This window comes from Melozone crissalis, unplaced genomic scaffold (assembly GCF_028551555.1).
Source record: "Melozone crissalis strain CALT ecotype California unplaced genomic scaffold, PUWL_Pcris_2 ptg000068l_1, whole genome shotgun sequence".
NCBI classification, from domain to species: domain Eukaryota; kingdom Metazoa; phylum Chordata; class Aves; order Passeriformes; family Passerellidae; genus Melozone; species Melozone crissalis.
Genome location: NW_026535846.1, coordinates 7,603,450 through 7,628,411, shown reverse-complemented (window position 1 = coordinate 7,628,411; position 24,962 = coordinate 7,603,450). Strand labels below are relative to the sequence as shown.

At 48.6% G+C, this 24,962-nt stretch overlaps 2 protein-coding genes across 3 annotated transcripts; both read left to right on the top strand.

The window, feature by feature from the left end:
• Positions 1-4,684: 4,684 nt before the first annotated feature.
• ITGB1BP2 (integrin subunit beta 1 binding protein 2) lies at positions 4,685-10,829 on the top strand. The gene is made up of 11 exons (XM_054289797.1): positions 4,685-4,748; positions 4,952-5,001; positions 5,088-5,144; positions 5,405-5,553; positions 5,691-5,803; positions 6,050-6,108; positions 7,052-7,122; positions 7,325-7,427; positions 8,754-8,873; positions 9,275-9,337; positions 10,560-10,829. Exons 1-11 carry the CDS (start codon positions 4,685-4,687, stop codon positions 10,827-10,829), a joined length of 1,119 nt encoding a protein of 372 aa, XP_054145772.1.
• Positions 10,830-12,184: 1,355 nt separating this feature from the next.
• LOC128945872 (rho-related GTP-binding protein RhoG-like) lies at positions 12,185-24,918 on the top strand. Of its 2 annotated transcripts, none has more exons than XM_054289764.1 (3): positions 12,185-12,243; positions 14,517-14,597; positions 20,425-23,449. In XM_054289764.1, exon 3 carries the CDS (start codon positions 20,446-20,448, stop codon positions 21,019-21,021), a length of 576 nt encoding a protein of 191 aa, XP_054145739.1. In that variant the 5' UTR covers positions 12,185-12,243; positions 14,517-14,597; positions 20,425-20,445; the 3' UTR covers positions 21,022-23,449. The 2 variants fall into 2 exon arrangements, 1 of the variants encoding a protein (XP_054145739.1); XR_008483899.1 differs by lacking the exon at positions 12,185-12,243 and adding an exon at positions 24,387-24,918 and having other exon boundaries at positions 14,212-14,597; positions 20,425-22,324.
• Positions 24,919-24,962: the final 44 nt, after the last annotated feature.

Genomic DNA, 24,962 nt, shown 5'->3' with positions numbered 1-24,962 from the left:
ACTTGTGCTTTATGCAGTTAAGTAGTGAGTGCATTTGCAAGAATCAAAGATAAATGAAAAATCCAGCTGGTATGTGGATAATTCTGTCATACCAAAGCAGTAAACATTTCATTTTTTTTTCCTGGCACGGTGCCTCTCACTAGCAGCTCTAATTTATCACAGAAAGCTGCAAGTGATGGCATGTGCTGAACTACTTCTCCAGTGAGCTACCTTTGGGGGCTGGAAGAAGGAAGATGTGATTTTCTATGGCCTTGCTGAAAGGAGCCATCATTCTCTCTTCTCTTGGTCCTGACTTGGGTACCTAGTGCCAGACGTAAGTAAAAAGAGAGTGAGAAAGCAAGGAGCTCAGCCAGGCACAGCCCTGCTTTTGGGGCACTTTCCCTCACTTCACTTTGGCCACTCTGCTCTAAATAAGCTCACAGGGACCTTGCTGTAAAGGCAACAGGATCCTCAAAAGGAGAAGTGCTAAAACCCCACATTCAGTGCCAGTTCAGGGTATTTCAGCCAGCAGATTTTGATTCAGGATGCCAGCCAATGATATAAAATAGACTGAACTCTTCTTTTTGGACTGGCTCCAACTGAGAACTAAAGGACACTTTTTGATAAGGAATATTGCATGTGCCTTCAGAGTGAGCACTACAGTGAACCAACTCCTCTAGGAGTAACTCAGCTCCAAGGAATTACCTCTGGAGCAAGACACTGGCTGAACTACAGGGAGAAAATCCTTATCAGCTGGGTAGCTGGTTCCAGTTTGAGATTGTAATTCTCCAATGAGACTGAAGTGTTGCAGCATTAGAAGGTCCAGACTTTCCAGATTCCGGACTGCAGAAAAGCAGTGGTCTTGAATGGAGAGGTTGCCCATACCCCCATTTCTGGTAGTTTTCAGGTCTTTTTCAAACCTGTTCTCTGAACTGTTGAGTACAAGCAGTGCAGGCCCCTTGGGCAGGTGGTATATAATCCCTTAGCAGTGCTAACTGAAGACTGGCCAGGCAGAGTTGCTCAACATGTGTTCTTTTGAGAAAGATTTTATTGCCCAAATAAATAAAACATTAATCCTGCCTGCTGCATACATAGCAGTAACGTGTTTTTCAGGGATATCCCTTCACCTAACAGGCCTTTTGTATGGAGGAATTACTCTGTGCTCTAGAAATGCAGTGTCTTGCTGCTCCCCTGGCTCCACAGGGCATCCTGAGCGACTGAAGGGTCAGGGGTGAGCTGGGTTGGTTTCCCTGCAGGTATCCAGCATGTTCTCCCCAGGACCTTGCAGGGCTGATTTACACTGACCCTGATTGTTCAAGGGCAAACACATTCAGATGGATTTGAGAATAATTTATTCTGGTTTTTCTACTTCCTTTTTTGATCTGTTGTACATGGAATTAAGTGTACATAAAGCAAACAGGCTCTATTTTTAATTGGGACTCTATTCCTGCCTCAGGTGTTCAGAGTTTCCCCAGCCCCTGGGTACCTGCTGTTTATCTCTGTGATGTGTCAGCCACATCAGCCTGTTGGAGTTTCCTCTGAGGTGTGCAGGGTAACCTGAGTTCCACATTCCCACTGGCACAGGCTTGGTGACAGCTGCAGCCCTGGTGACAGCTTGTGGAAAGAACAGGCAGATCTGAAACTCTATAGCTCTGCTCAGCCCCCAGGATGGCAAACCCCCCTGTCTCAGGCCTCTGCCCATTCCCTGGGTCCCCAGTGATCTTTCTCACCTCAGCAGAGGCTCTGGATGCCAGCAGGATTTTTTTTTTTGCCCACCTTTGGGCCTGTTGGGTCAGTTGTGACCTGGGGCAGTGCTTTGAAGCCACATGGACCATGTGGGTGTGACAAGCTCCCCCCTGCCCTCCTGGTCCCCTCCCAGCTTTTGGGTGGGTGCAGGTTTGTACACAGGCACAAAGAGGAGTGACAGTGATGCGTGTCCTCCCCTGCAGCAGGGCTGGCTCCTTGCTCAGGAGCTCACAAGGAGAAGCTGCTGGCTGTGTGCTGGTGTTGCTGCTGGCTGGGGCACCTCAAGGTGGGGGTGTTGGGATCTCAGCTGCTCAGAGTGACCCCGAGAAAAGTTGGAAAGTCTCTTTTCCCTGCTTGAAGAAAGAGTCAGGGCTCTTCATTTCTTGGTCTCAAGGTTGTTTATTGTATCTTATCTATAAAATTCCTTCTCCTGTCCTGCTGAGGTCCACTCAGCAGGACAGTTCCAGGCACTCTGCCTGCCCCCAGGGTGGTGTTATGTCTTTATACTAAAAACTATGTGTACAATATCTACAATTACTTTCCAATACCTATCACCTATGTTAGACAGTGAGCTTCTACTCTAAACCAATCTAAAAGTGCCACCATCACAGCAGAAGATGGAGGCCAAGAAGAAGAAGGAGAAAGGCTGGACACACCCAGATCCCTCCATCTTGTCCACTTAAATCCCCATTCTAAAACCCTCAAAATCTACTTTTTCACTTGTGATAAATTCACTATCATTCTATTTAATTTGTCATGGCTTGCAGATCTTCATCTAAGGCTGGTAACTTGCTCCAGGGGTCATAATCAAAACCACAGGGGCATTTTTGGGCTCTGTGCCAGGGTCTCTGAGCCTCCTGGCAGGGATCCTGGCTGCTCAGGACAGCCAGAGGGATGTCCTGGGTCCTGACATGGGGGTGGCAGAATTGAGCTGCAGATAAAGCAGCAGGACAGTGTCAAATAATCTGGAGTCTTCTCCCTGATAAGCTCCAGAATCCTGGCAACAGTTCACCCTACCTCTGAACTCTGGAGATACCCTTGGAATGACAGAAAATTCTTCAGGCTTTGTAGGGGGATTAAGTAGGTTAAACAAACATTGTGGGACAGGATTAGAATTGCATCAGCCATGGCAGCCCCTGTGGGCTCAGCTCCTGAGCAGACTCCCTGGGCATCTTCTGCCTGCAGGACTTGTTCTTTGTGCTGCCTGATAGTGCCAAGGATTTATATCAGCCCCAGTTCTGAACAGAAATGGTGCCCAGGTGCTGTGTGCTCCTGCAGGTCAGGGCAGCACCCAGGAAACAGCTGTCCCTGCAAACAGGAGCAGCACAAAGAAAATATTTGATTTAGACACTAAGAGGAACTAAGTAAAACCTTTGATCTCAGGAGGGATTTCGTTTCCTGTTTGTAGAAGAAAACTCTTGGGTCCCAGAAGGGGAGCAGGGGGAATGCTCAGGTCTGAGCAAACCCCTTCAGCATACAGGGGACCCAAGTAGCATTTTGTGTTCTTCTGCGGTTACAATGATCTTCCAGGGAGCAATTTTCATCCCTGACGTGATGACAAGGGAAGATAGTCAGGTCTGAGTCTGTCTGTGCATCCTTCCTTCCTTCTGCCTTTCCACAATCTCTGCTGGGCAATGTGGGCTGTCCTAAGATAAGATGAAAACAGCAGGCAGGTTTTGCAGGAGGAACTCACTGACTGCTTGCATGATTAATATGTTCCAGGGATGGGGGAGCTGAGCTGTTTGTGATTGACTGTGGTGCACATCGACCTGCAAAGGGTATAAAATGCTGCTGGAGTCTGGGCCAGCCATGCAAACTGCTCTCCCAAGGTCACAGGCAGCTTCTGGGTGGTGTTTGCCACCCCTGCCCCTCCTGGGGACACCTGCAGGGCATGTCCAGCAGAATGCAAGGAACACACAGAATACTAGAATACTCACTTTTAGAGGAGTAGTGAAAAACTGTAAGATCTGATCAAATACAGAGATAAAATTCTAAAGCAGCCCCAAAGTTGCCTTATAGCTTTGTAATTGTGAATTCTGCAAGGTCAAAACCTGTAAATCTGCATATTTCTAGCCAAACCTGAATATTATAATCCTTTAGACAAATAATGTGACCAAATCTGAGGTTTGGTCTGAGCCACATTGAGATTTCTCTGAGAAGTTTAGAAAGTGAGTGGGTCTCAGTCTCACTGGAGCTTGTGGCTCAGTGAGAGGGACCATTCCTGTATATACCATATTTTGTAATGCATGGTAGAGTTTTGGTTTGGATACTGCATTTAAAAACTGTGTTAGCCATAAATCTAATCATAATCACCCTGTAATCACTGTCTCCTGCTTCTCACTGGCCAAGAACCTTCCCTTGACCACTCTGTTACTCCTGGGCTGCACAAAACCAGCATTAGGAGATGTCTTGGCCACATGCACAGCCTTGGTCTGCTGGTGCCTCTGTTTAGCAGGTGCTTGTGCCTTGTGGGGCTGGGGGAGAACAGCACCAGCCAATTTTCCCCTGTGACTCTGGGAATTGTCTTCCCTTCACTCCTAGGGCTGAGCACTGGGGCGATGCTGTGCAGGGCAGGATGGAGGGGGGGGACAGGATCTGTGGCTGGTGGGATGGCGTGGGGGACAGGATCTGTGCAGGGCAGGATGCAGGCACTGGGACAGGATCTGTGCCTGGCAGGATGGAGGCACTGGGACAGGATCTCTGCACACCCCGGGCCTGGGGCCATCCTGCAGCGCCCATTCCCTGTGCTGGGCTCGGGGCCAGCCCAGGAATGCCTGTGCAGATAGCAGAGGCCCCCCCAGCTGCCCTGTCCATCTTTAGCCCTGTCTCGGGTTACCGGCCGCCTCCAAAGGCAGGCACGGCCAGCCCGGCCCCCGGGCAGCACAGAGGGGTCCGGGCAGGGCCGGGCCGATGGCATTTCTGAGGAAGGGCTGAAGGACGCTGCCAACCCGCCTGAGCCATGGCCCTGCTGTGCTACAACAAGGGCTGCGGACAGAGGTTTGACCCCGAGCACAACGCTGAAGGTGAGTGAATTCGTGTGCCTGCCACCGGAGGGAATAATGGGAATTATTGTGTGCTGCGTTCCCGGGGTGTGCCCAGCCCGGTACAGGCACCCCAAAAGGCAGGAGCTGCCTCTGGAGCTGCCTCTGGATCTGCTGGCTGTCTCTGGCGGCTCATGGGCAGGATTGCTGCTCCTGAAAGCTCCTGCCCTGTTTTCCCTTTTCAGATTCCTGCCTGTACCACCCTGGTGTCCCCATTTTCCACGATGCTCTGAAGGTGAGTGGGGCAGCAGCTGTGGGGAGTGCCCTTGTCCCCAGCAAGATTGCCCACAGCTGACCAGCCTGTCGTGTCCTGCTGTCTAGGGCTGGTCTTGCTGCAAGAAACGCACAACAGACTTCTCTGAGTTCCTCTCCATAAAGGTGAGTGACCTGCCAGCCCAGGGGCACCCACTGCTCCTCCATCCTTTCCTTCTGGCCCCAGCCCAGTGCTGTCCCACCCTGTCCTGTGTCAGGGATGTCCCTTTCCCCTGCCAGCCAGGGATTTGTGTCTGCTTCCAAGGACCTTCCAAGCAAGGTCAGAGCCCACCTCTGCCACCTCATCACAGAAACTCACAAGGTTTGGGGACAGCCACCAGGTTGAGGAGGACAAAGCAGTCACAGGGCTTGTCTCTGCTGCTCAGGGATGCACAAAGGGGTTCCACAGCAAGGAGAAGCCCCCTGAGCCCTCCAGCCAAGAGAAGAGCTCAGATGAACCAAAGGCCAAGCCAGTGAAGGAGCTCATTGTCCAAGGACCAAAATCAGCTGAGAAGATGCTGCGGGAAAGACCAAGGTGAGAAAGGCTCAGCCAACAGTCCTGCCCTGCTGTGTCACTTCTGTGTGTGCCCTGCCCTGCTGCTCTCTCAGGAGAGGCAGTGACACTTAAATCACAGAAAAACCCACTTGGCCTTTGCTGCTGCTGTTTCCCAGCTCTGATGAGCCAAGACAACTGCTGCCAATTAAAGTATCCAGGTCTCTGGAGCAGGCACTGGAGAAACTGAACGTGTCCTCTGAGGACAGGACACTCGAGAGCTCTTGTACAGGTAAGGACAAGCTGATGGATGGCACTGGGGGTGCACATGGCAAATTCAGCACGGGGCTTTGCATGGCAGGCTCAGGGCAGTCAGTGAGCGCTGCATGTTCAGCTACCTGCAAAACTGCAAAACTGCATTGGAGGCGCATTGGGATGGTCTGTGCTCAGCTGGGGAGCTGGCAGAGGGCTGGGTGAGGATTTGGGGGCAGGCAAGGGCAGTGTATGTGTCCTGGGTGAGGTTGTGTTGGTCTCACAGGTGAGGAGGCTGCCCAGGTGAGAGCTGGCACCACGTGCAAGAACGCAGCCTGCAAGGCGGTGAGTACCTGCAGGGACCCAGCTTCACCCTCCTGTACTTCACCCTCCTGTGCCTTCATGACCCTCCTGTGCCTTCACCCTCCTGTGCCTTTACCCCCCCTGTGCCTTCACCCTCCTGTGCCTTCACCCTCCTGTGCCTTTACCCTCCCGTGCCTTGCTCCAGGAGCATCACAGGCCCAGGTTCAGGGCAGGTATCAGGCAGGTGGAAGGTGGCAGTGCCCACCTGCTCCATATTCTCATCCCACCCTGGCAGCAGCCTCCTCTGTCACCTCCCACCCACTTTCCTGCAAGAGGCTTCCACATTGGTGGTGCATTTGTGTTTCGCTGCTGGCTGATTGCTGCAGTGAAATACAGCACATATTCAGGGTTGGGCACGTAGGCAAAATGCACATGGAGCAATTCCCACCTGCCTTGAACTGATGCAGCTCAGCCCAATTTCGCTCTCGCCCGAGGCTGCCTTGTGGAGCACTGCCTGCCTCAGGATGAGTGGGAGGGTGCAGCTGTGGCAGGGATGGGATGCTTGGAAAGCTGCCGTGAGGGAGTGGGGAGCAAAAGGCAGGAGGCAGATGGGGCCACAAAGCTGGCATGGCCTCTGGAAAGGAGCCCCTGCACCTCTGAGTTTCTGTGGTGCCTAAACGTGCCCACTGTGCTTGTGTTGCCAGGCCCTGGGCTGGGAGCAGGCAGTGTGTGGGAGAAGGGCGCAGAAGGGCTGCTGGCAGGGTGGCAGGGGTGACACTGTGGCCCTGGCAAGGTCAAGGCGGCTGTGCCAGCAGGGAGCAGGGATGGGCGCTGGGCTGCTGGCTGGGCATGGTCCCAGAGGGAATCCTCACAGATGCTGGGCCTGGACAAAGTGTGATGTTGGGCATTGATGAGTGGACACCTGTGCCCCATCACCCTATGCCAGAGACACAGACAGAACTTTCCTTTGCTTCCTTCTCCACAGATCTACCAGGGCCCAGAGAGTAACACAGAGGTTTGTACGTTTCATCCTGGTGTTCCTGTCTTCCACGAGGGGTAAGAGAAAACCTTTTCCCAGAGCAAACTGACCCTGCCACGGCAAGGAGGTGGCCCCAGCAGCACGGGCACTGCCGCTGTGGGTGACACCCTGCAAGGGGACAGGGGCAGCTCGTGGTTGTGAGCCCCTCTGCTTCCTCCCCACCCTGCTGTGGTCCCTCTCCTGCTCCTGACCCCACTCAGGCCACCCTGCTCTCCTCAGGATGAAGTACTGGAGCTGCTGTGGAATCAAAACCACAGATTTCAGTGCCTTCATGGAGCAGCCAGGCTGCAGCCGTGGGCGTCACTGCTGGACAGAAAAGAAGGTGAGGGGCTCTCAGCACAGGCAACTCGTGTGAGCCATTGGCATTATTGGTATTTGAGAGTGCTTCTTCCATGCTCTGTATTCACACAGGTTTCTGCATTTTATTGTCTTAATATCTGTAATTGCTGGCAGATGAGAGCACGGGTTTGAGTGGCCAGTCTTCACCCATGTGCCCTTTGAGGTGCTGCTCTGCCTTCACAAGATGTGTCAGCTCTCACCCCCAATGGGCAGATGTGCAGTATAAATCTGAACAAGGCAGGACCTGGCCCTGGACACAGCATAGCCAGCATTGCAGGCTGCCACACTGAGACAGGTGGCTGAGCACAGGAAAAGTCCAACAAAAAAAAACCCCAAAGGCTTTGGCAGATGATTGCAGATAACTGGATTTGGCTTTAATGGAAATTTTGCTCTGCAGCTGCTTCTCAGGAGGGATCTCATCCACACACCAACATGGTGTTGAGGCAGGCAGTGGGGACCTGATCCCAATTCCCAATACTGTGTCTGTAAGTTTCCCCAGGAAAGTTCTTGACTGGAAACAAGCTTGAGCTGGGATAGTTCTACCAAAGCAGCCCAGGATAACCCCGAAAGTGCACAGTGTTTCTCTGAATCAGCGCTGCTCCCAGCAACCCTCTCTGAGCCCAATCTCCTCTTTGTCCTGGAGCAGAAAACATACCCTGAATGTAAAGGAGGCTGCAGAGAGGGAACTGTGATGCTGTGATTCAGGTGTTTGGTGCTAATTGTCACCTGAGGGCCAGGATCTGGGGCCAGGGCTCCTCATGGAGCATTTCTGTGGCTGGCAGTGTGGAGGGCTGCAGGGGTCTGCCTCCTCGTGCTGGTCAGAAATGAGGTGGTGGGGACACAGGCCTGTCAGTGCCTGTGGTGCTGACACGGTGACAAAGGTGAAACATGGGGGTTTCATCTAGGGTTCATCTGACTCCCAAATCATGATCCATGCCCAGTAACAGCCCTGCACTGCCCTCCAGGCTGAGTTTCCTGGCTGTGCACAGCACTTAGGGGCTTGGGCACAGCAGAGTGGCTCTGGAACTAGGAGAGATGTCTCTGATCTCAGAGTGCCCTGAAGGAACCCCAAGCACAGCACAGATGTCCTATGTTACATGGGATGGAAGCATGGCAGGGACTGCCCACCTTTGTAAAACCCTCAGAAACCTGCCCCAAAGGCAGGGTTTGTTCTTGCTTAGCTGCTGCCAACCCGAGCTACCAGCACAAGGGAGATGTGCAGGGAGCATCCCGAGGCTCAGCCGTGCCCTCTGCTGGGGCGGTGCCTGAGCCGAGCCGTGCCGTGACGGGCTGCTCTCCTCCTGGGCAGGACAAGAAGGCGGTGCTGTGCCGGCAGGACTGGCACCAGACCGGCAGCCAGGTGGTGGTGACAGTGTACGCCAAGAACCCCCTGCCTGCCCTCAGCAGCGTCAAGGCAAACCGCACCGTGGTGAGTGGGGTGGGCTCTGCACACCCACCTGGGTTTGCAGGAGCCGCCTGGGTGCCCTGTGCTCTTTGGTGTCCAGCCAGACACCTGTTTGGCCTGTTGGCACTGCCAACCTGCCATCCCTGAGCTGAGAGCCTGGCAGCCCCACTGATGCATCTGCCCAGCAGCTCTGGCTTTCAGCTTCCTTTGGTGGATTTGCTGGCTTTGGGTCCCTTGACCTGTGGCAGAGGTGAACACACTCTGAAAGGGGTGGAATGTTGCCAGGTGCTGAGGGCATCACCAGAGCATTATACTGGAGCCAGGGTGTGGGTGCAGGATGGTGCTGACAGGCAGCTGCACTGTCTGGGGAAGAGCTCTGGCAGTGCTGTGCTGCCCTCTCAGATAATTTTCTGTTGATCTTTCAGCTCGAGGCTCATGTCATCTTTGAAGGGAATAAGATTTTCCAGGCAGAACTGGAGCTCTGGGGGGTAAGATCCTGTTTGCTTTGATTTCCCTGTTCCAGCAGCCTGCATGGGGCTGGGCTGCAGCTCTGGGAGGCAGCCTGAGCTTTCCATCCTAGGCTGGGTTGCCCAGATACAGGCATTTATGGCCACCTCTGCTGGGAAATGCCTCAGGGGCTGTGAGGAGGCTGAGGTGGCTGCACTGATTGATCCAGAGCTAAGGTCGGAGCTGGAGGTCCCTGCCAGCCCTAAAGGTGTTCTGCGTTTGCTGCCAGGCTGCCCCAAATGCTCTTTGGCCTGGCAGGTCCCTGTCTGCCCCACAATCCTGCTGTGAGTTGCAGGTCTGAGCTATGAGACTGATTTTTCAGCTGCTGGCTGGCTGGGGCGAGCAGCAGTGAGCTCAGGAATTTGCATGTGCGTTTCTGGTCGGTATTTCTGGCGCTGGCTGTGCCTGCAGGCGCGGAGGGCTGACAGGTGTGGGCACGGCTGTGTCTCAGCACAGCTCCTGCTGGGGAGAGGCTGCGAGTGCAGCCGAGGCAAGCTGAGCTCTGCTGAGCTCGGTACGAGCACGGTGGTGCTGCTGAGACGCAGCAATGTGAAACTCAGCTCAGCTCAGTGCAGCTCAGCTTCTCCTGGCACAGGAGGAGATTTCTGCTCTGGCAGGGCTCAGTGGGTGATAGTCTGCGATAGTCTGTGGCACATTGTGTAATTGGTTTGAATCAACTGGTGGGGTGTCACTGGGGCTGCGTACGAAAGATCACACCTGATAATCTTAACAAAATTACAAATACAAAAATTAGAACGGTTTCTACTAGACAAAATAACATCGTTGTAATCAATTTTTACAGCAGCACAAGCAGTTCTCAGGCACACACAACCTTTTCCAGTATAAACGAGCACAGTTTTCTGGTCAGTGAATGGATGAATTTCGAAGCGGCAAATTTGGATGAATTTCGAAGTTCAGTGTTTAGACACACATCCTGGGCATTAACAGTATTGCTTTCATAAATGAATCCCAGCTGTTCTCTAGTAATGCAGGATTCTAAGTTTACTGTTTGCCACCTTTCATTCACCTTTTGTGCCCACACTCTATGTTTTGAAGGGTAGAGCACTGTTCTTTCATGATTTAATCCTAGTGCAATGATGGGTTGGATAATGCAAACAGGGCCACATTAGAAGCAGGATCATAGGTGAAATTTACCATAGTCCATTTACCTGCCCGGCTCACTGTGCCTTTTCCCCTCCCTAGACCATTGATGTGGAGAAGAGCTTTGTGAGCATGGTCCCAGCCAAGGTGGAGATCACGCTCTGCAAAGCCAGCCCAGGCTCCTGGGCCAGGCTGGAGCTCCCCCAGAGCAAGCTGCAGTCCTGTGGTGAGCCAGAGAAGGAAGCTGCAAGCACAGAGGAGCCCGGGGCTGTGCACGATGAGGACTCTGACGACAGCTTGAGCTGGTCCGAGGAGGAGGATGAAGAAGAGTTGGAGATGGGAACACCGGATCTGATAACACCGAGTAACTGATGGTCGAGTGCTTCAGCCATTCCCTGGGTCCTGTGCCTCCCTCCCTTGTCCCAAGTCCCTCTCCAGCCCTGCTGGGCACCTTGGCACCAGCTCCAGCAGAGCAGTCCTGGCCCAGAGCTGTGTGCAGGTGCAGCGTGGCCTCTCCCCGGCTCGGAGGGCACAATTAATAAACACCCAGAGCAAAGGTTGTCCTCTGAAATCCGTGACGGGCGCTTAAGAAACATCAGCAGGCCAAACCCTGCCTTGTGTCACTTCCCCTTCTGTGCCTGCCTGGGGCAGGACAACAGGAGGAGTCACCTTCGGTGTCCCTGGGGGTGTTCAGAGCCCAGCACTCTCCCTGAGCCCGGCATTTCTGGGGGGGGACACAGCCTTCCCTGCGGCTCCTGGGGCGCTGAGCCCCGGGCTGAGCTGAGTTGAGCTCTTGCCGTCTCCCCATCCCGGACCCCGCGGCTTGGTCGGGACACGGTGACCGCGGACACGGGAGCGTCACCGCCGCCGGCAGCCAAAGCGGAGCCGTGGCGTTCGTGCACAGCCCTGAGAGGCGTGAGACCGCCCGGGGCAGCGGCGGGATGCGGAAGGCGCCGCGGGCCGGGCGGAGGCGGGGGATGCCCGCGGGAGCTGCGCGGGGTAACGCGGCACGGGAACGGGAACGGGAACGGGGGCGGCGCACGCCAGGGACCGGAGCGTCCACCCTTGTGAAAAACCCAGCAATCTTCTGCCACAGCGCCACTTAATCGGACAGTATCGTGTAGAGAAAGCAAAAGCAAACACTCACTTTTGCCATTCTTTCCTTTTACTAGCATTATCTTTATTAAGGATATATTGTCCTTATATATGTTACGTATTTGTGGATATGCACGCAGACACGCGTGCTTATTTCTGCGTATCGGTTTTGAAGTCAATCTACTGAGAAATCATCCAAAGTCAGACCAACCATAATATAATATAATATAATATAATATAATATAATATAATATAATATAATATAATATAATATAATATAATATAATATAATATAATATAATATAATATAATATAATATAATCTCTCAAGATATATTCCGATAACGCATAATCACAAAATAACGCATTTAGCATCAGCAGGATCACAGGGGGGCGGATGGCGGGGCTGTATCGGGGCACTCCAGCGCGGCCGTAGCCCGGCCCGGACCCGAGGGGATGCTCCATTCCGTTCCGTTCCGCTTCGTTCCGCTCCGTTCCGTTCCGTTCCGTTCGGCTACGTTCCGCTCTCCGGGCCCGCCGCTCCCCGCGCTCCGCCCGCCCCGGCCGCGCGCGCCCCCTGGCGGCTCCCGGGGCAGCGGCGGCGCGGAGGGCGCGTGCGCGCGGCGGCGGGCGCGGGGCGCGGCCGGGTCGGGGTCCGCGGGGAGCAGCGGGGCCGCGGGGCCGCGCCGGAGGTGAGCGCGGGGCGGCGGCGGCGGCACCGCCGGGGCGCGGGGGCGGGCGGAGAGGAGCGGCGGGGCCCGGAGAGCCCGCGGGAAGGGCGGGGGAGCGGCGGGCCCGGCGGGGGAGCGGCGGGCCCCGCGCGTGGCCGCGTGTGTTCCCGCCCGGCCGTGCCGGAACATCCTCCGTGCCCGGCCGCGCTGACAGCGGGGCGCGGCCCGCGGCCTCCGCCCGGGCGGCCCCGCCGCTCCCGAACCGGGGCACGCTGTGGGCGCACCTGTCCCGGCGGGACGCGGCCGGCTCCGGGGCAGGGCAGGGCAGGGCAGGTAGCCCGGCGGTACCGGGGCTGCTCCGCCGCAGCCGCGTGGCGGGCCGGCTCCTGCGCGCCCCGAGGGCTTCGGCAAGGGATGCGCGCCCGGCTTCGCGCGGGGCGGTGCGGGCGGAGCTGAGTGTGGCGGCCGGGGACCCGGCGGTGCTGGGGAAGGGCTTGGAACGAGCCTTTATCCGCTCCGGGAGTGCGGGGCAGGGCAGGGCAGGTCGCGCTTGCCCCGGTGCCGCGGTGTGCCCGGGCTGGGCTGGGCTGGGCTGTTCGATGCCAGCGCGATGCTAATCCCGATCAGGAGCACCGCGACAAATTTAAGGCGACCTCTGCTCCCAGCGAGCGTCATAAAACGTTGGCACGGGATGAGGCAGCCTTTGGGAAGGTCCCTTGCCTCGCTGCTGGGAGTGAGGATAGGTAAGGATAGGAAGGTTGGATTTGTTCTCCAGCAGCTGGCAGAGTGCTGTCTCAGGAAAAGCAGAGCAAAGTGGTGACCTAAAACACTCAGGGGGTGCCAGGTATGGTCTCATTTAGCAGCTGCCAGGAGCTGCCCTTCATCGCTCAGTGGTTCTCTTCTGCACGCTGGGAACTTTCAGTTTTATCACAACCTGCGCTGAGTTCCTGCTTAACCTCAAACCCCGAGAAGCAATGCTGCTTTTTATTTGTTCTGAACTTCTCTCTGTTTTTTTTCCCTCTGTTCTTTTCTGGTTTTGTTTGGTTTTGGGGGTTTTTTTGGTTTTCTTTTTTTTCAGGAAGCAGTGAGTAATCAGTATCTGTTTATTCTTTATAGATGCTTGCAATTCCCACCATAATTACCCTGAGTTATAAAAAAGCTTTAAATGCTTTAGTTTAAGAGTTTTTATGTGTACCTTATACTTGCAGTGTGTGTCCTGGGCTGGGTGCAGTACTTCTTGAGGCAGCATCGTTTGCTCTTTGCCCCAAGCTCATTTTTTGATTTTTAAAAAGCTCACGTTCTCTTCTGTGTAAGATGTAAAATACATCACTGCAAGGCATACTTTGGAGCCAGTTTGCCGCTGTTCACCAGCACAGCGGTTTTCCTGCGAGGAATTCAAGATTATGAGATACATTTTAGATTATTATTTCCATTTAAAAAAAAACTTTTAAATATTATTCATAGGAGGAACTTTACAGAGATCCTGGAAAAACAACAAAATGTGCGGTTTGCAGTTAGCAGGAGGAAGCTGAACATGTGGTTTGATTTGTTTTGTGATGAGGCTGTGATTCTTCTGGGGTCCAAAGTATTTTCACACAATCTGGTGCCACGTGAAGATTTGTACCTCTGCAGGGAATGTTTTTTTACTTTACATGCCAGTTTGTGTAAATCTGATTAAGTGCTGAGAGGCTCCTTGACTCTGGTAACTTTTGCTCACATTTTAGAATTGCAATGCTTGATGCAAATGAGACTTGGCAATGGTTGCAGTATTGTAGTGCACAAGCCATGATAAAATACATGAGTGCATGCATTAACTCTTGTCTTCGTCATACCAAAACTCTTTGAAAAAATTGGTATTGATTGAGCAAGTGCATTTTTGTTTGTTTTTGTTCGGGGGTTGTGTTTGTTTGTTTTGGTTTCTGTGTTTTGGGTTTTTCTGGTTTTGCTTGATTTTGTTTCAGTTTTGTTTTTGGTTGGGTTTTGTTTGGTTTTATTCTTTGTTTATTCTTGTTTGTGTTTTTATTTGTTATTAAATCTCCCTACCCCTGCCCTCCCCATCTCCCCAGTGAAATTTGGTGGTGGAAGAGGAGGACTCAGAGAAGTGCAATCCAATGGAAAGTGTGGAGGGGCTTTTTTTCCTCACAGAAAGCAGCTTAGATTTTCCTGGTGTAACATTGCCCTTCGTGCACAACAGTGGCTTTGTTACAACTGAGACTGCCAGCAAATGCCAGGTGACAAAAGATGATAGGAAGACACACTAACAGTTTCTTATTTTTCTTTTTCCCCTCAAACAGGAATCCAGAATGCTTAAACTGGATTTATCATTCATCCTGCAACGAGCCTAAAACGCCTCTCCACAGAACTTTATGTCTGAGGTACTGTTTGTTTCTTTTAGCCAATAGTAGTGACTAAAACCTTGTCAGAATCTATGGAAGGTGGGAAGGACATGGTTATTAACTTTTCATGTGCTGACTGTGACCCCCCAGGACCAAATTGCTTGGATCACATGGGAGTGAGTTAGTGAGTGTGGGCACAGCAGCCTGCAGCCCTGGCTCCTGTTCTTACACCTTTGCTCACCAACAAAGGGTCACTTGTGTTCAAATAAACTCTGAAGGATCCCTGTCTTGATTAATCCATGCCTCTGCACGTGGTGTCAGGAGGGAAATCCAGGTTTGATACTCTGCAGCTTTTGATTATGGCAGGATATGTGTCATGTTCATACACTGTGGATCCAGATATCTGCTGGAGTCTTGGCTTTGAGTTCCTGTGGGCTGTGCAACTGCACCTTGTCACAGTCTTATTGCATCAGCTGTGCATCTCCTCCATGAGCTAATGCCCTTTGGAAATATTAATGTTCCATTCAGGATCTTGGATTCATGGGATTGAAGGTGTTTGATGTTTGGTCACTATTATCATTGCTCTGCTATAAAGTTTGGGGTATAAGTGCCTGTAGTAGGATGCTTGTGTAGGTGAGTTGCCCAAATACCTCATGCAGAACACTTCATTTTCACTGTAGTTTCCTAAGAAATATTGCTTTTGTGTGTTTCATCCCTGAAAAAAAAATCTTTAAACCAATAAACCAATTTCAGCCTAATTTGACAGAGGTAGAGATTTAAAAATATTATTTGAAATGTTTTGAGGGGTTTCTTTTATTTCCTAGAAACAACTTTTTGTGTCAAAAGGCATGAAGGGCTTTCTAGCATTGGCACTGAAGGAGCAGCCAGCAAGAATTGCACTCCTGTTGTGTGCTTGGGAGCTGAATTTATAGGCAAAGAGCTTGGAAAGGGAGCAAGCTCCCTCGGTTCTGTTGTTCACATGGAGCCTGGGTGCTGAAATGCACAGTTCCTGCTGTGCTGATGAAATCTGCCTTCCCCTGTGGGTTTTCCCCCCCTTTCACAGCCACCCAGACTGTTGCAGTTTTATTTCTCTTGCAGGTGAATGGTAGGACAGAAAGTGGTGTGAAAACTTTGAGAGGCACTGAGAAGTCCAAGTAGGTCACTCACTGCTGAAGGATATGAGGGATGAGGTCTCCTATTTAACTTTTTCTGCTCTTTCTTGGCGCACGTTCTGAAAGCCTGGCACTTCTCCACCCCTTTGGCACTTGCCTAAAACAATGGCAAGTAAGCTGAGCTGTTGTGGGATAGTAACAGAGTCTTGATTAAATTGCTGAGAGCCCCTTTCTCTTCCCTGCTGGGGCTGGTGGGTAAGCTGCACATGTGAATTAACTCCTTTGCATGGTGTGATATATTTAGAACTGTCCTATCCACCCAGTTCTTTGTTGAAAGTTCCTGCCTGACTTCATGTTTCAGGCAGACAGAGTGAGTTGTCTCTGATCTAGTTTTTGTTACTGAAAGATGAGCAATTAAGTTGTTTCAATTTCTTAATTTCTGCCTGCCCCTGGTAAAGCAGGATCTGGTTCTCCCAAACAGCGAGGGCTTGATGAAAGTGATGGCTGAGCAGAATGACACAGCTCAGTACAGCAGATTTCAGCTGAATTAGAGTTTTCTGCTCAGTTTTGGCCAAAATGGGGCCCTATCTAAACTGTAAAGAGAAGGAAGGAAGAGCAGACAAACTGAGTGAGAGTGAGTTTATCAGAGAGCAATATCAGAGCTAAAATCCACCTCACAAAGAGCATCTGATGTTAGCAAAGGCAGAGGCGTGTCCTGCTAAGAAGTTCTGCAAAAGGGTTTTAAAAGTGTAGGAAGTATAAAAAACATAAATCTAGAAAACTACAGAAGGATACAGGTTCCTGTTTTCTCTCTGTTTTCTGTCACTGTATTCTCCCTTCTCTCAGCAGTCAGGGAACTTCCCTTCAGGAGTGTTAAGGGAAGATCTAGAAGCTGTTTCTCTACCACAAAAAAAAAATCTGATGCAACGTGAAGTTATTGTGTGTCTGTGTTCCAAGCAGTGAATTTCCCCAGCAAATGTTCATCTGGAGAGCAAACTGTCCATGTTAATGATACCAGAAAATGCTTAATTAGGTCAGAACAGGAGCAGCTCTTCAGGTGATGTCTTGACATGTTGAAATCTTGCACATTCCAGAGGAAGTGCCAGGTGTGCAGGCAGTGAAGTCAGACTTTGCAGCATCTTCTGAGGAGGGAGCTAACCCAAACAGGGAATGCCAGTTTTCAAATTCAAAGCCATCGATGGACAAGATAGAAATAAGAATACTCTTATCTAAGTGTTTTTGCACAACACTTCTGAGTGGGATGATTTGGTGTGGGTTTTTTTTTTTCCTTTTTTTTTTTTTTCTGATTGCTTTTTAAAAAAATGATTACTTAATTTGAAAATTATTCCCATTCTGCTGTAACTGTTAGAACCTCAGCTGCAATAAAAGTCCTTTCCCTGCAAGGACTAAGGAACCCAGATTACCTCTCACTACTTTGGATTTTCTGTTCACTTGTTTCTTTAGCTGCATAACCTTTCAACTTGGCTTTGAAGCTTGTGACCAGCTTTCTGTTTCTAAATTGGGGTTTTTTTATCTATTGACGTGTTAATCTGTATTTTTCTTTCTTTCATTTTCTTGTTACTTGTCATATGTGTAGTTTTTCTCTCTAAAATTTCCCCAAAAATTCTTTAGTAGGTCACCAAAAAAATCCCAAACAAACCCTAAACCAATTTTCCTACTCTTAGTAATTTTTGTTGGTAATTTTGTTTTTGGAGTATGGGATTTTTTTTTTTCAATGTATATTTATATTTAGATAGCATGCAGTGCCAGCTTCAAGGGTGCTTAAGAAATAGGGATTTTCCATGCAAATTTGAACCCAGGCTTTTTTTAACTATCTTATGAGAGTTTTATTGTAGCCAAATTGTTTACTAAAAAAATAATTAGAGATTTCATACATTATGAGTTAATGGATTTAATAGAAAAGACCTGATGGAGAGAATATTAGTTTGCTTGGTTGTGACTTAAATTAAAAAACTCTTTGTCTTCCATATATAAATCTTTAACCAAACTACCCTTGCTCACAACATAATTTTCTGGAGTCAAGTAGCTTTATTCTACTCTTTACTTTTTGATTAATTAATCTAAATTTTGTGTTTCAATACAAGGAATGTGTATCCTGGTGTGTGTTTGTTTTTCTGTATTGCAAATGCCACACACGATTCCTTTCAGCTCAGGCAACCTCCTTTAAAGGGGCCCTTCAGAGAATCATACTTAAAAGCCTGCAAGCTCTTTAGCTGTGTTTGTGTAGTTAATGCTTTGCCCAATGCCTTGGCAGGTTTGCCTGGAGTTATTTCCCCTTGCAAATGTTGCTCTTCTAAAATCCGAGTTTTAGTGAGGTAATTCAAGGTATTAGTGCCCTGAAAAGAGCATTCATGTTTCAGGCTTTTTTTTGTTACTTTATTACTGATTTCCAAGTTGAAATCTGTAATAGCCTTAAATAAAACACCAACAAAGTAATCTTTGAGTAACACAGTTTCTTTGGACATCTTGAATCAGATTGTGTTGGCTGCTGCTGGTGGCTTTGGAGTTTTTCCATTTGGGAAGCTGTGCTGTCTGAGGGTGCTGCTGTGATGTCCCTCCAGCCATGGGCAGGCTTTGGGGTGCAGTTTGGGGGTACCCTGTCACTCTGTGCAGAGCTCTGGACACCAGTGCACAGAGATTTAGGAGATGTGAGTCCCTGTTTGGGTTTTCTAGAGAGATCTGTTTACAAGTGTTTGCAATTTGTTTATTTGGGAAACCAGGGGTTGGGCATATAAAAGGCTTTGTGTATCATCTGGTTTTTGTTGCTGGCTTAGCTCTGCCATCTCCGTGATGTCACTTGTTAGTGGCTGGTCAAAATGAATTGTCTGTTGCACAGATAGTTTATTTGGGGAAAAAACCTTTGCTGTGGAAGCAGTGGTGTTGGTCAGCACTCAGGTTTCTGGCACAGCACGTTCTGGTACTTCAGGGGTTTGATGTAAGTGCAGGAATGGGCTTTAAAGCCTGCCCTGTGTGCAGCAGTAGCAGCACAAGGTGCTGGTTCCCTCCCACCGTGTGTGGTTTCCACAGTGTCTGTGCAGGCACACTGATGCTTCCTCAGCGCTGTGTGTTATTGTGACCAGTCAGTGTCACTCCAGTTGCAGCTTTGTGCAGGTAGCCCATTTTCACTTAGTTCAGAAAAATCATGTGCTCCCAGTGAGAAGGTGGATGCAGGTAAAAACTTTGTCTAAAAAGACAAAGCTGAGGCTTAAATGGGAATGAATTGTTGATTTGTTTGGATGGTCCTGAAGTTCTGCATTCCCTTTGCCACTCTTGTGTTGGAGCTGAGATCTTTCTGGAATATGCAATCAAAATAGTTTAGGTTGGAAGGAACCTTTGAAAGTCATCTGGGTCAACCACTCTGCAGTGAGCAGGGACACCTTCAGTGAGATCAGCTTGCCCAGGGCCCCATCCAGCCTGGCCTTTCCAGGGATGGGGCAGCCACAGCTTCTCTGGGCAACCTGTGCCAGTGTTTCATCACCTTCTCTGTAAATAACTTCTGCCTTATATCTAATCTAAATCAATCTTTTCCTAGTTTAAAGCCACTGCCCCGTGTTCTATCATAACAGGCCCTGCTAAAAAGTTCTTCCCACTATTCTCTTCTGTTTGAAGCAGGGTATTTTCTGCTGGTTGCAAGCTGAGGATTACTGATAGTACCTCAAAGGCATTTGGGTGAGAAGGCAGATGCAAGTTCCTTCTTGTTCAGGCTAGCAGTGGAAGCTCCAGCACACAAGAAATGTACAACAAATGACTGCTTGTAGTTAGTTCCTTGCTATTTTCAAAATTCTTGCTGTTCATGTGATGAAAGTTTAAAATTAATTGTGTTTTAGTCTGTATTAGTTTGATTGTCAAACCTACCTTTCACATATCAGGAAAGGGAAATGGAAAACCTCAAAGTGTCAAGTATCTCCTGAGTAACAATTCCCCAGGAAAGCTGTTTGACTGCTGATCTTTTAGGACATGGATTTTTCTCATGCTCATTATTTAGAGGACATCAAATAACTCAAGCCTATTAAATCCTGCTTGTTCTGTCAGTGATTAGTGAGTGTAATCTGTTCTTGGCTTCTTTAGAAAAATTCTTTATGGATTCTAATCTGGGTTACTGTGGCTAGTTAGATTTCAAGGAATAGCTTTTCTTGAGGGTGCTGCTTTCTGAACCTTTTATCTGGTGTCCTGTAAATAATGTAGTTTATTCAGGACTGATTGATCTGAGTGTAGTGAATTATTATTGTAAACAGTAGCAGTGCAGCCCAGAAATTAATATCTTGATTTTATTTATAACTTTTGGACCTTTCTTTGTGGTAAACTGTTTAGATAGCAGACTGTGTAGGCAAGTGTGAGTGTTGGTGTGTGTGTGTTTGTATAGAGGTGGATGTGTGAACCTACAAACGACAGAGTATCTTGTTACTGGGTCAGAATCCCTTTCCACTTGCAGGTGCCTCTGAGGACTTGTCCTTTTGCCTGTGGGAAACAGTCTGGCAGTAAGACAAGACTGTGGGAATTTGGCTAATTTGTACTTACATGGTTGGAATGCAGCCAATTGTCACTTAGCTCTCCACTCATTGCATCTCCATTTCACTATTGTCTTTGTAGCCCCGAGCTCTTCAGAGTGGCTTGAGACACTGAATGTGATAAGAAAATCCTCAGCTATATTAAAAACACTTGCTAAAGCTTATCTTTACAGTGCCCACCACTGAGTGTGCTTTGCCTAACTCCCCTCTTCTTGCTTTGGGCAGGACTCTGTTTCTGGGTGAAGGATGCAGACTATAAAGTGCGTGGTGGTCGGAGATGGCGCGGTGGGAAAAACTTGTCTGCTCATCAGCTACACCACCAACGCCTTCCCAGAGGAGTACATCCCCACTGTGTTTGACAACTACAGTGCCCAGATGACCGTGGACGGCCGGACAGTCAGCCTGAACCTCTGGGACACTGCGGGCCAGGAGGAGTACGACCGCCTGCGCACGCTCTCCTACCCCCAGACCAACGTCTTCATCATCTGCTTCTCCATCGGCAGCCCCTCGTCCTACGCCAACGTCAGGCACAAATGGCACCCTGAGGTTTCTCACCACTGCCCCAACGTCCCCATCCTCCTGGTGGGCACCAAGAGAGACTTGAGGAGTGACCTGGAAACGGTTAAAAAGTTGAAAGAGCAGAGCTTGGCTCCCACCACCCCGCAGCAGGGGACTTCTCTGGCCAAACAAATTGGAGCAGTCAAATATTTGGAGTGCTCGGCGTTGAATCAGGAGGGTGTTCGGGAGGTGTTTGCTGAAGCTGTCCGTGCAGTTCTGTATCCTGTGACAAAGAAGAACACGAGGAAATGTGTCCTCTTGTAGTTGCCTTGGGTGATGGATGTTGGGAGTTGACTAGAATCTTGGAGGGCTTTTTAACGAGTTAAATTGAAGATTTGCATCTTGCACTAACAGTTCTAAGCAGAAATGGTTTATACAATGAATATTCTTGCAGTCTTACTGCTTCAGGGAAACTGAAACGGAACAGGTTTTTTTTTTTTTCCAACTGAGAGGTCAAATACCTACTCTTATTTCTAAAGTTCCAGTCTCCAGCTTCTCCAGGGATCACTTGATTATTTTAGTGGAGGAAAATAAAAGAGGAGACCTCTTTGAAGCCACTTCTTTACTAGATAGCCATCAGTTACTAGATTTGCAGAAAAGCACAAATCCTGATAACTTTGCTTAAAGTGTAGCTGCTGCTTTTCCCATCCTTTATTCACTGATTGAATTTGTTATACAAACAGAAGTCTGGCTGTCCAGTTGTTTTGTCAATTTAAAGCTTGAAAACAATTTGTTTACTTGCGAAAATGCCTGAACTGAGATTCACCTTGTAGTGAACTGTGATTGATTGTATGAAGAGTTAGCATTAGGCATGGTTAATGCAATGAGCAAGACCAAGGGAATACCTGCAATGATTTATTAATAGAAGCAGGAGCTGATTTCTCCTTATGTAAGGAACTTAGAATAATGATGACTCATTCAAATGAGTGATTTTCATAGTTTTGAGGTGGAGAAGTGGAAGAGTAGTTTAGATTCAAATCTTCCGTAATCTTCTAAACTGAGATTTTATTTCACTGTCCAAAGAGACTTTGCACCCTGAGAATAAAGTTCTAACAATTACCTTCTCAGGCTGACTGAGGTATTTGGGATAACACTTCTCAAAATGAGATTTTCAGTGTAATCCCTTTGATGAATCCCAGAGACTTGACAGCAGCCTGTTTGCTTTTGAGGAATGAATTGCTTCAATTCCTAACATTCTCGGGGCCACCATCTCAGATTTTTATGGCAAATTCCTTAGTTGTTTTTCTGTGAGAAGGCTGACAGAAAATTTAGAGGTTCTGTTTACAGGAACCCCTGCTTCTTCCTATTTTCAGTTCAGTCTGTAATGGTTAGCCAGTCGCTGGATAGGATTACCTGGGTGGGTTTTTTCCTCTCCTGGATGCTCAGTTCTTATAAACTCTTTTTAACTGAACTTCTATTTACATACTTTTTAACCTTCTATAGCAGCTCTAGTAAGTGGCAGCTGGCTTTTATTTTCAGGATGTGCACTGTTCTTTATGTGTGGTTCCGGGACCAGCTGAGGAGTGAGCGCAGAGCCCTTCCTTAGACTCAACCTTCCAGCTCCGTGGTATGAAAGCAGCATGCTTCAAAGATACTTTGTGTGAAACCACTGGTGCTGGACTGGGCTTTGTTGTCTGAAGTTGACAGTGCTGTCTTTGTCTGGCTGCAGCCTCAATTGGTCATTCAGAACTTGCTTTTTCCTTGTGATTCCCACACATGCGAAACTGCACTGGTGTATACCCTGGTCAGGAAAAAAAAAAAAAGTGCCTCATTTTAGCAGGATAACAGAAAATACATCAACGAGGTTATTAGGGATCTCGTGTTAATTTGACCTTGCTTTATCTGATGCTGGCAAAAATACCAGGTGGATAGAAATGTTGGTATTTGTGCCTTAATTCCACTATTTGGATAGAAATGTTGGTATTTGGGCTCTAATTCCACTATTTGGATAGAAATGTTGGTATTTGTGCCCTAATTCCACTATTTGAAGAGGATGTGCCTTTCTTCAGCTGGTGTAACTGATGCTGATGCTAACTGCAGTTTTTTTAATCTGACACATGCTCATTTCGGTGCTGCTTTAGCCAATTGCAACCCACAGATTACAAACTGCAGTTAATCCAAATACTGGTGCCTGTGGTCAGTGAACCAACACAGAGTTCCAAACTGAGCACAGGCAGTACCAAAACACCCTTTCTGCAGGATGTTTGCAGAAGCCTACACACTCTGCACATTTTTCTTCACCAAGTGCCATTGCCTGGAGTGCTTTGTGTCCCTTGCACTTGCAGAGGAAGTGCTGTTCCAGATGTGGTTCCTGCCCTGAAGGCTGTGAGGGTGTAGAGAATTCACTGAGATAACCTCTACTCACCACCTTCTGCCTTTGCTTTAGCTGTAGGCCTGTAGTGTGGGCTGGGCTTGCAGGCAGCAATTAACTCTGTGCCTTGTAATTCAAGATTATTTTCTGTAGGTAAATTTCAGTAACTGAGTAAATAGACTTTATCATGTTTAAAATGTATTTATTTAAGCCAGTGCACGTGGTTTGTTTTAATGCTGGTCAGACCTAAATCAACTGTCTAGTGACCCCGGTGCAAGCCCATAACCTTTGCTTTATTCAGAAATGTACTTTTAAAAGTCTGTGATACGTTTGAACTAGTCTTAAGAGGTACCTGAAATTAAAAGTCTACCTTTTTTTTTTTTTTTTGGCTACATATATTTGCAGTTTTGTACTGAAGCTACTACTGTTTTTAAAATTTTTTACTTTTTTTACATACTGAAATCTTTTAATCCTGTGCCTTTTTGTGGTTATTCCTAACTGAATTACATGCATTTTGTGGAGATGAAATCTTGTGAGCAAGTATTATTGCACAACCCCTCCATTTCTGTAGGCTCAAGCAGCCATCCTGGAGTGAACTGGAAGAGAGTGTAGCGAGATAAAATTCAACTACTTAATCAATTTATTTGATTTGGTTACACTGTTGATTACATTATGCCAGAACACCTTATCCCCACTTAGATTACTTAGCAAATGGATTGCACAACAGTGCTGAGGAGAATAACATGATAGTGATAAAAATGAGCAGAAGGAACTTTAAACCATCAAAGACTTTTTACTCACTTCAGAGAACCTGGTTATTTAAATGCTTTGTATTTCTGTCACCCTCTGATGGGAATAAAAGTCCTGGCTAGCAGCTGGTTTCCTCCAGCCTCTGCTTTCCATGAGGGTGAGGTTCAGGACAAATCCAGAGAGCTTTTCCTTTCAGTGGACATTTTCCTTTCTTGATCCTCCTTCCTCTTTTTCCTCCCCCTGGGAATTCTTGGTCCTTTTTTAATAAGTAATCCAGTGCTTCAGTTTACAATCAGTTCTGTTTCTTCCATGCTTTATTTTTCTTCTGTGAGCAGTTGAAAAATACAGACTTCACATAATCCCATGGCTGGATTTTGTCTTGTTTTGGGAGGTCAGAAAACTCAGTGTCGGTTTCCTGATCGGTTCAAGGTCCTTTGGTTTGTTTCTGAATAGAGATGCAATGTGTATGTCTTAAATCACAGAAGAGACTCACTGTGAAGACACGGATTTTAACCTTTGCTTTGTAAATGATTTCTGAACTACTTGGGTTTTTTTTTTTTAAATACAGCTGAAGCTGAGCAGTTCAGGAATTGTGTGTCCAAAGGATATCCATGAGCTGTGCTTAGATTCGGAAGTGCTTTCTTCAGTTTACAGCTGTAGCTATTTCTATGAAATTTAAAGCAGAAGAACCTCCCTGTGCTTTGTCTCCGGGTGCTAAACCTCATTCTGTAGAACCCTTGGTGCTGCTTGGGCTGACCCAAGAAGTGGATGGAGCTCAGAGGGGTCCCAACCCCAGAGTGGGCAGCAAGGACCACCCATCAGCATGGGAGCCCAAGACTCTGAAGCGTGGTACCGATACATACACTGGCAACTTGATTTTATGCTATAAAATAATTTGTATTACATCTAACAGTTTTAAAGGATTTTTTTTTCCTCCTTTTTTTATTTTATAAATTATGCATAATGACATTGTAATAAACCTTTCCTCACCTCTCTGGCTGTCGCATTAACTCACCCTGCTGTTTGTACCGCCCCTGTGCTGAAGGCAGCTCTTTCCTGTGGAAAGCCAGGCCCGGTTCTTTGAGGCAATAAAAGGAATTTTTGGCAAAGCCGGAGCGTCTGCGCTTCCTTGTGCGCCGCGGGG

Excerpts from the sequence above, each read along its gene's own strand:
- ITGB1BP2 (XM_054289797.1), top strand. The coding sequence starts at position 4,685 with ATGGCCCTGCTGTGCTACAACAAGGGCTGCGGACAGAGGTTTGACCCC. Across the intron at positions 5,145-5,404 it reads CTGAGTTCCTCTCCATAAAG|GGATGCACAAAGGGGTTCCA; the intron begins GTGAGTGACCTG and ends TCTGCTGCTCAG. Across the intron at positions 6,109-7,051 it reads AGAACGCAGCCTGCAAGGCG|ATCTACCAGGGCCCAGAGAG; the intron begins GTGAGTACCTGC and ends CCTTCTCCACAG.
- LOC128945872 (XM_054289764.1), top strand. The coding sequence starts at position 20,446 with ATGCAGACTATAAAGTGCGTGGTGGTCGGAGATGGCGCGGTGGGAAAA.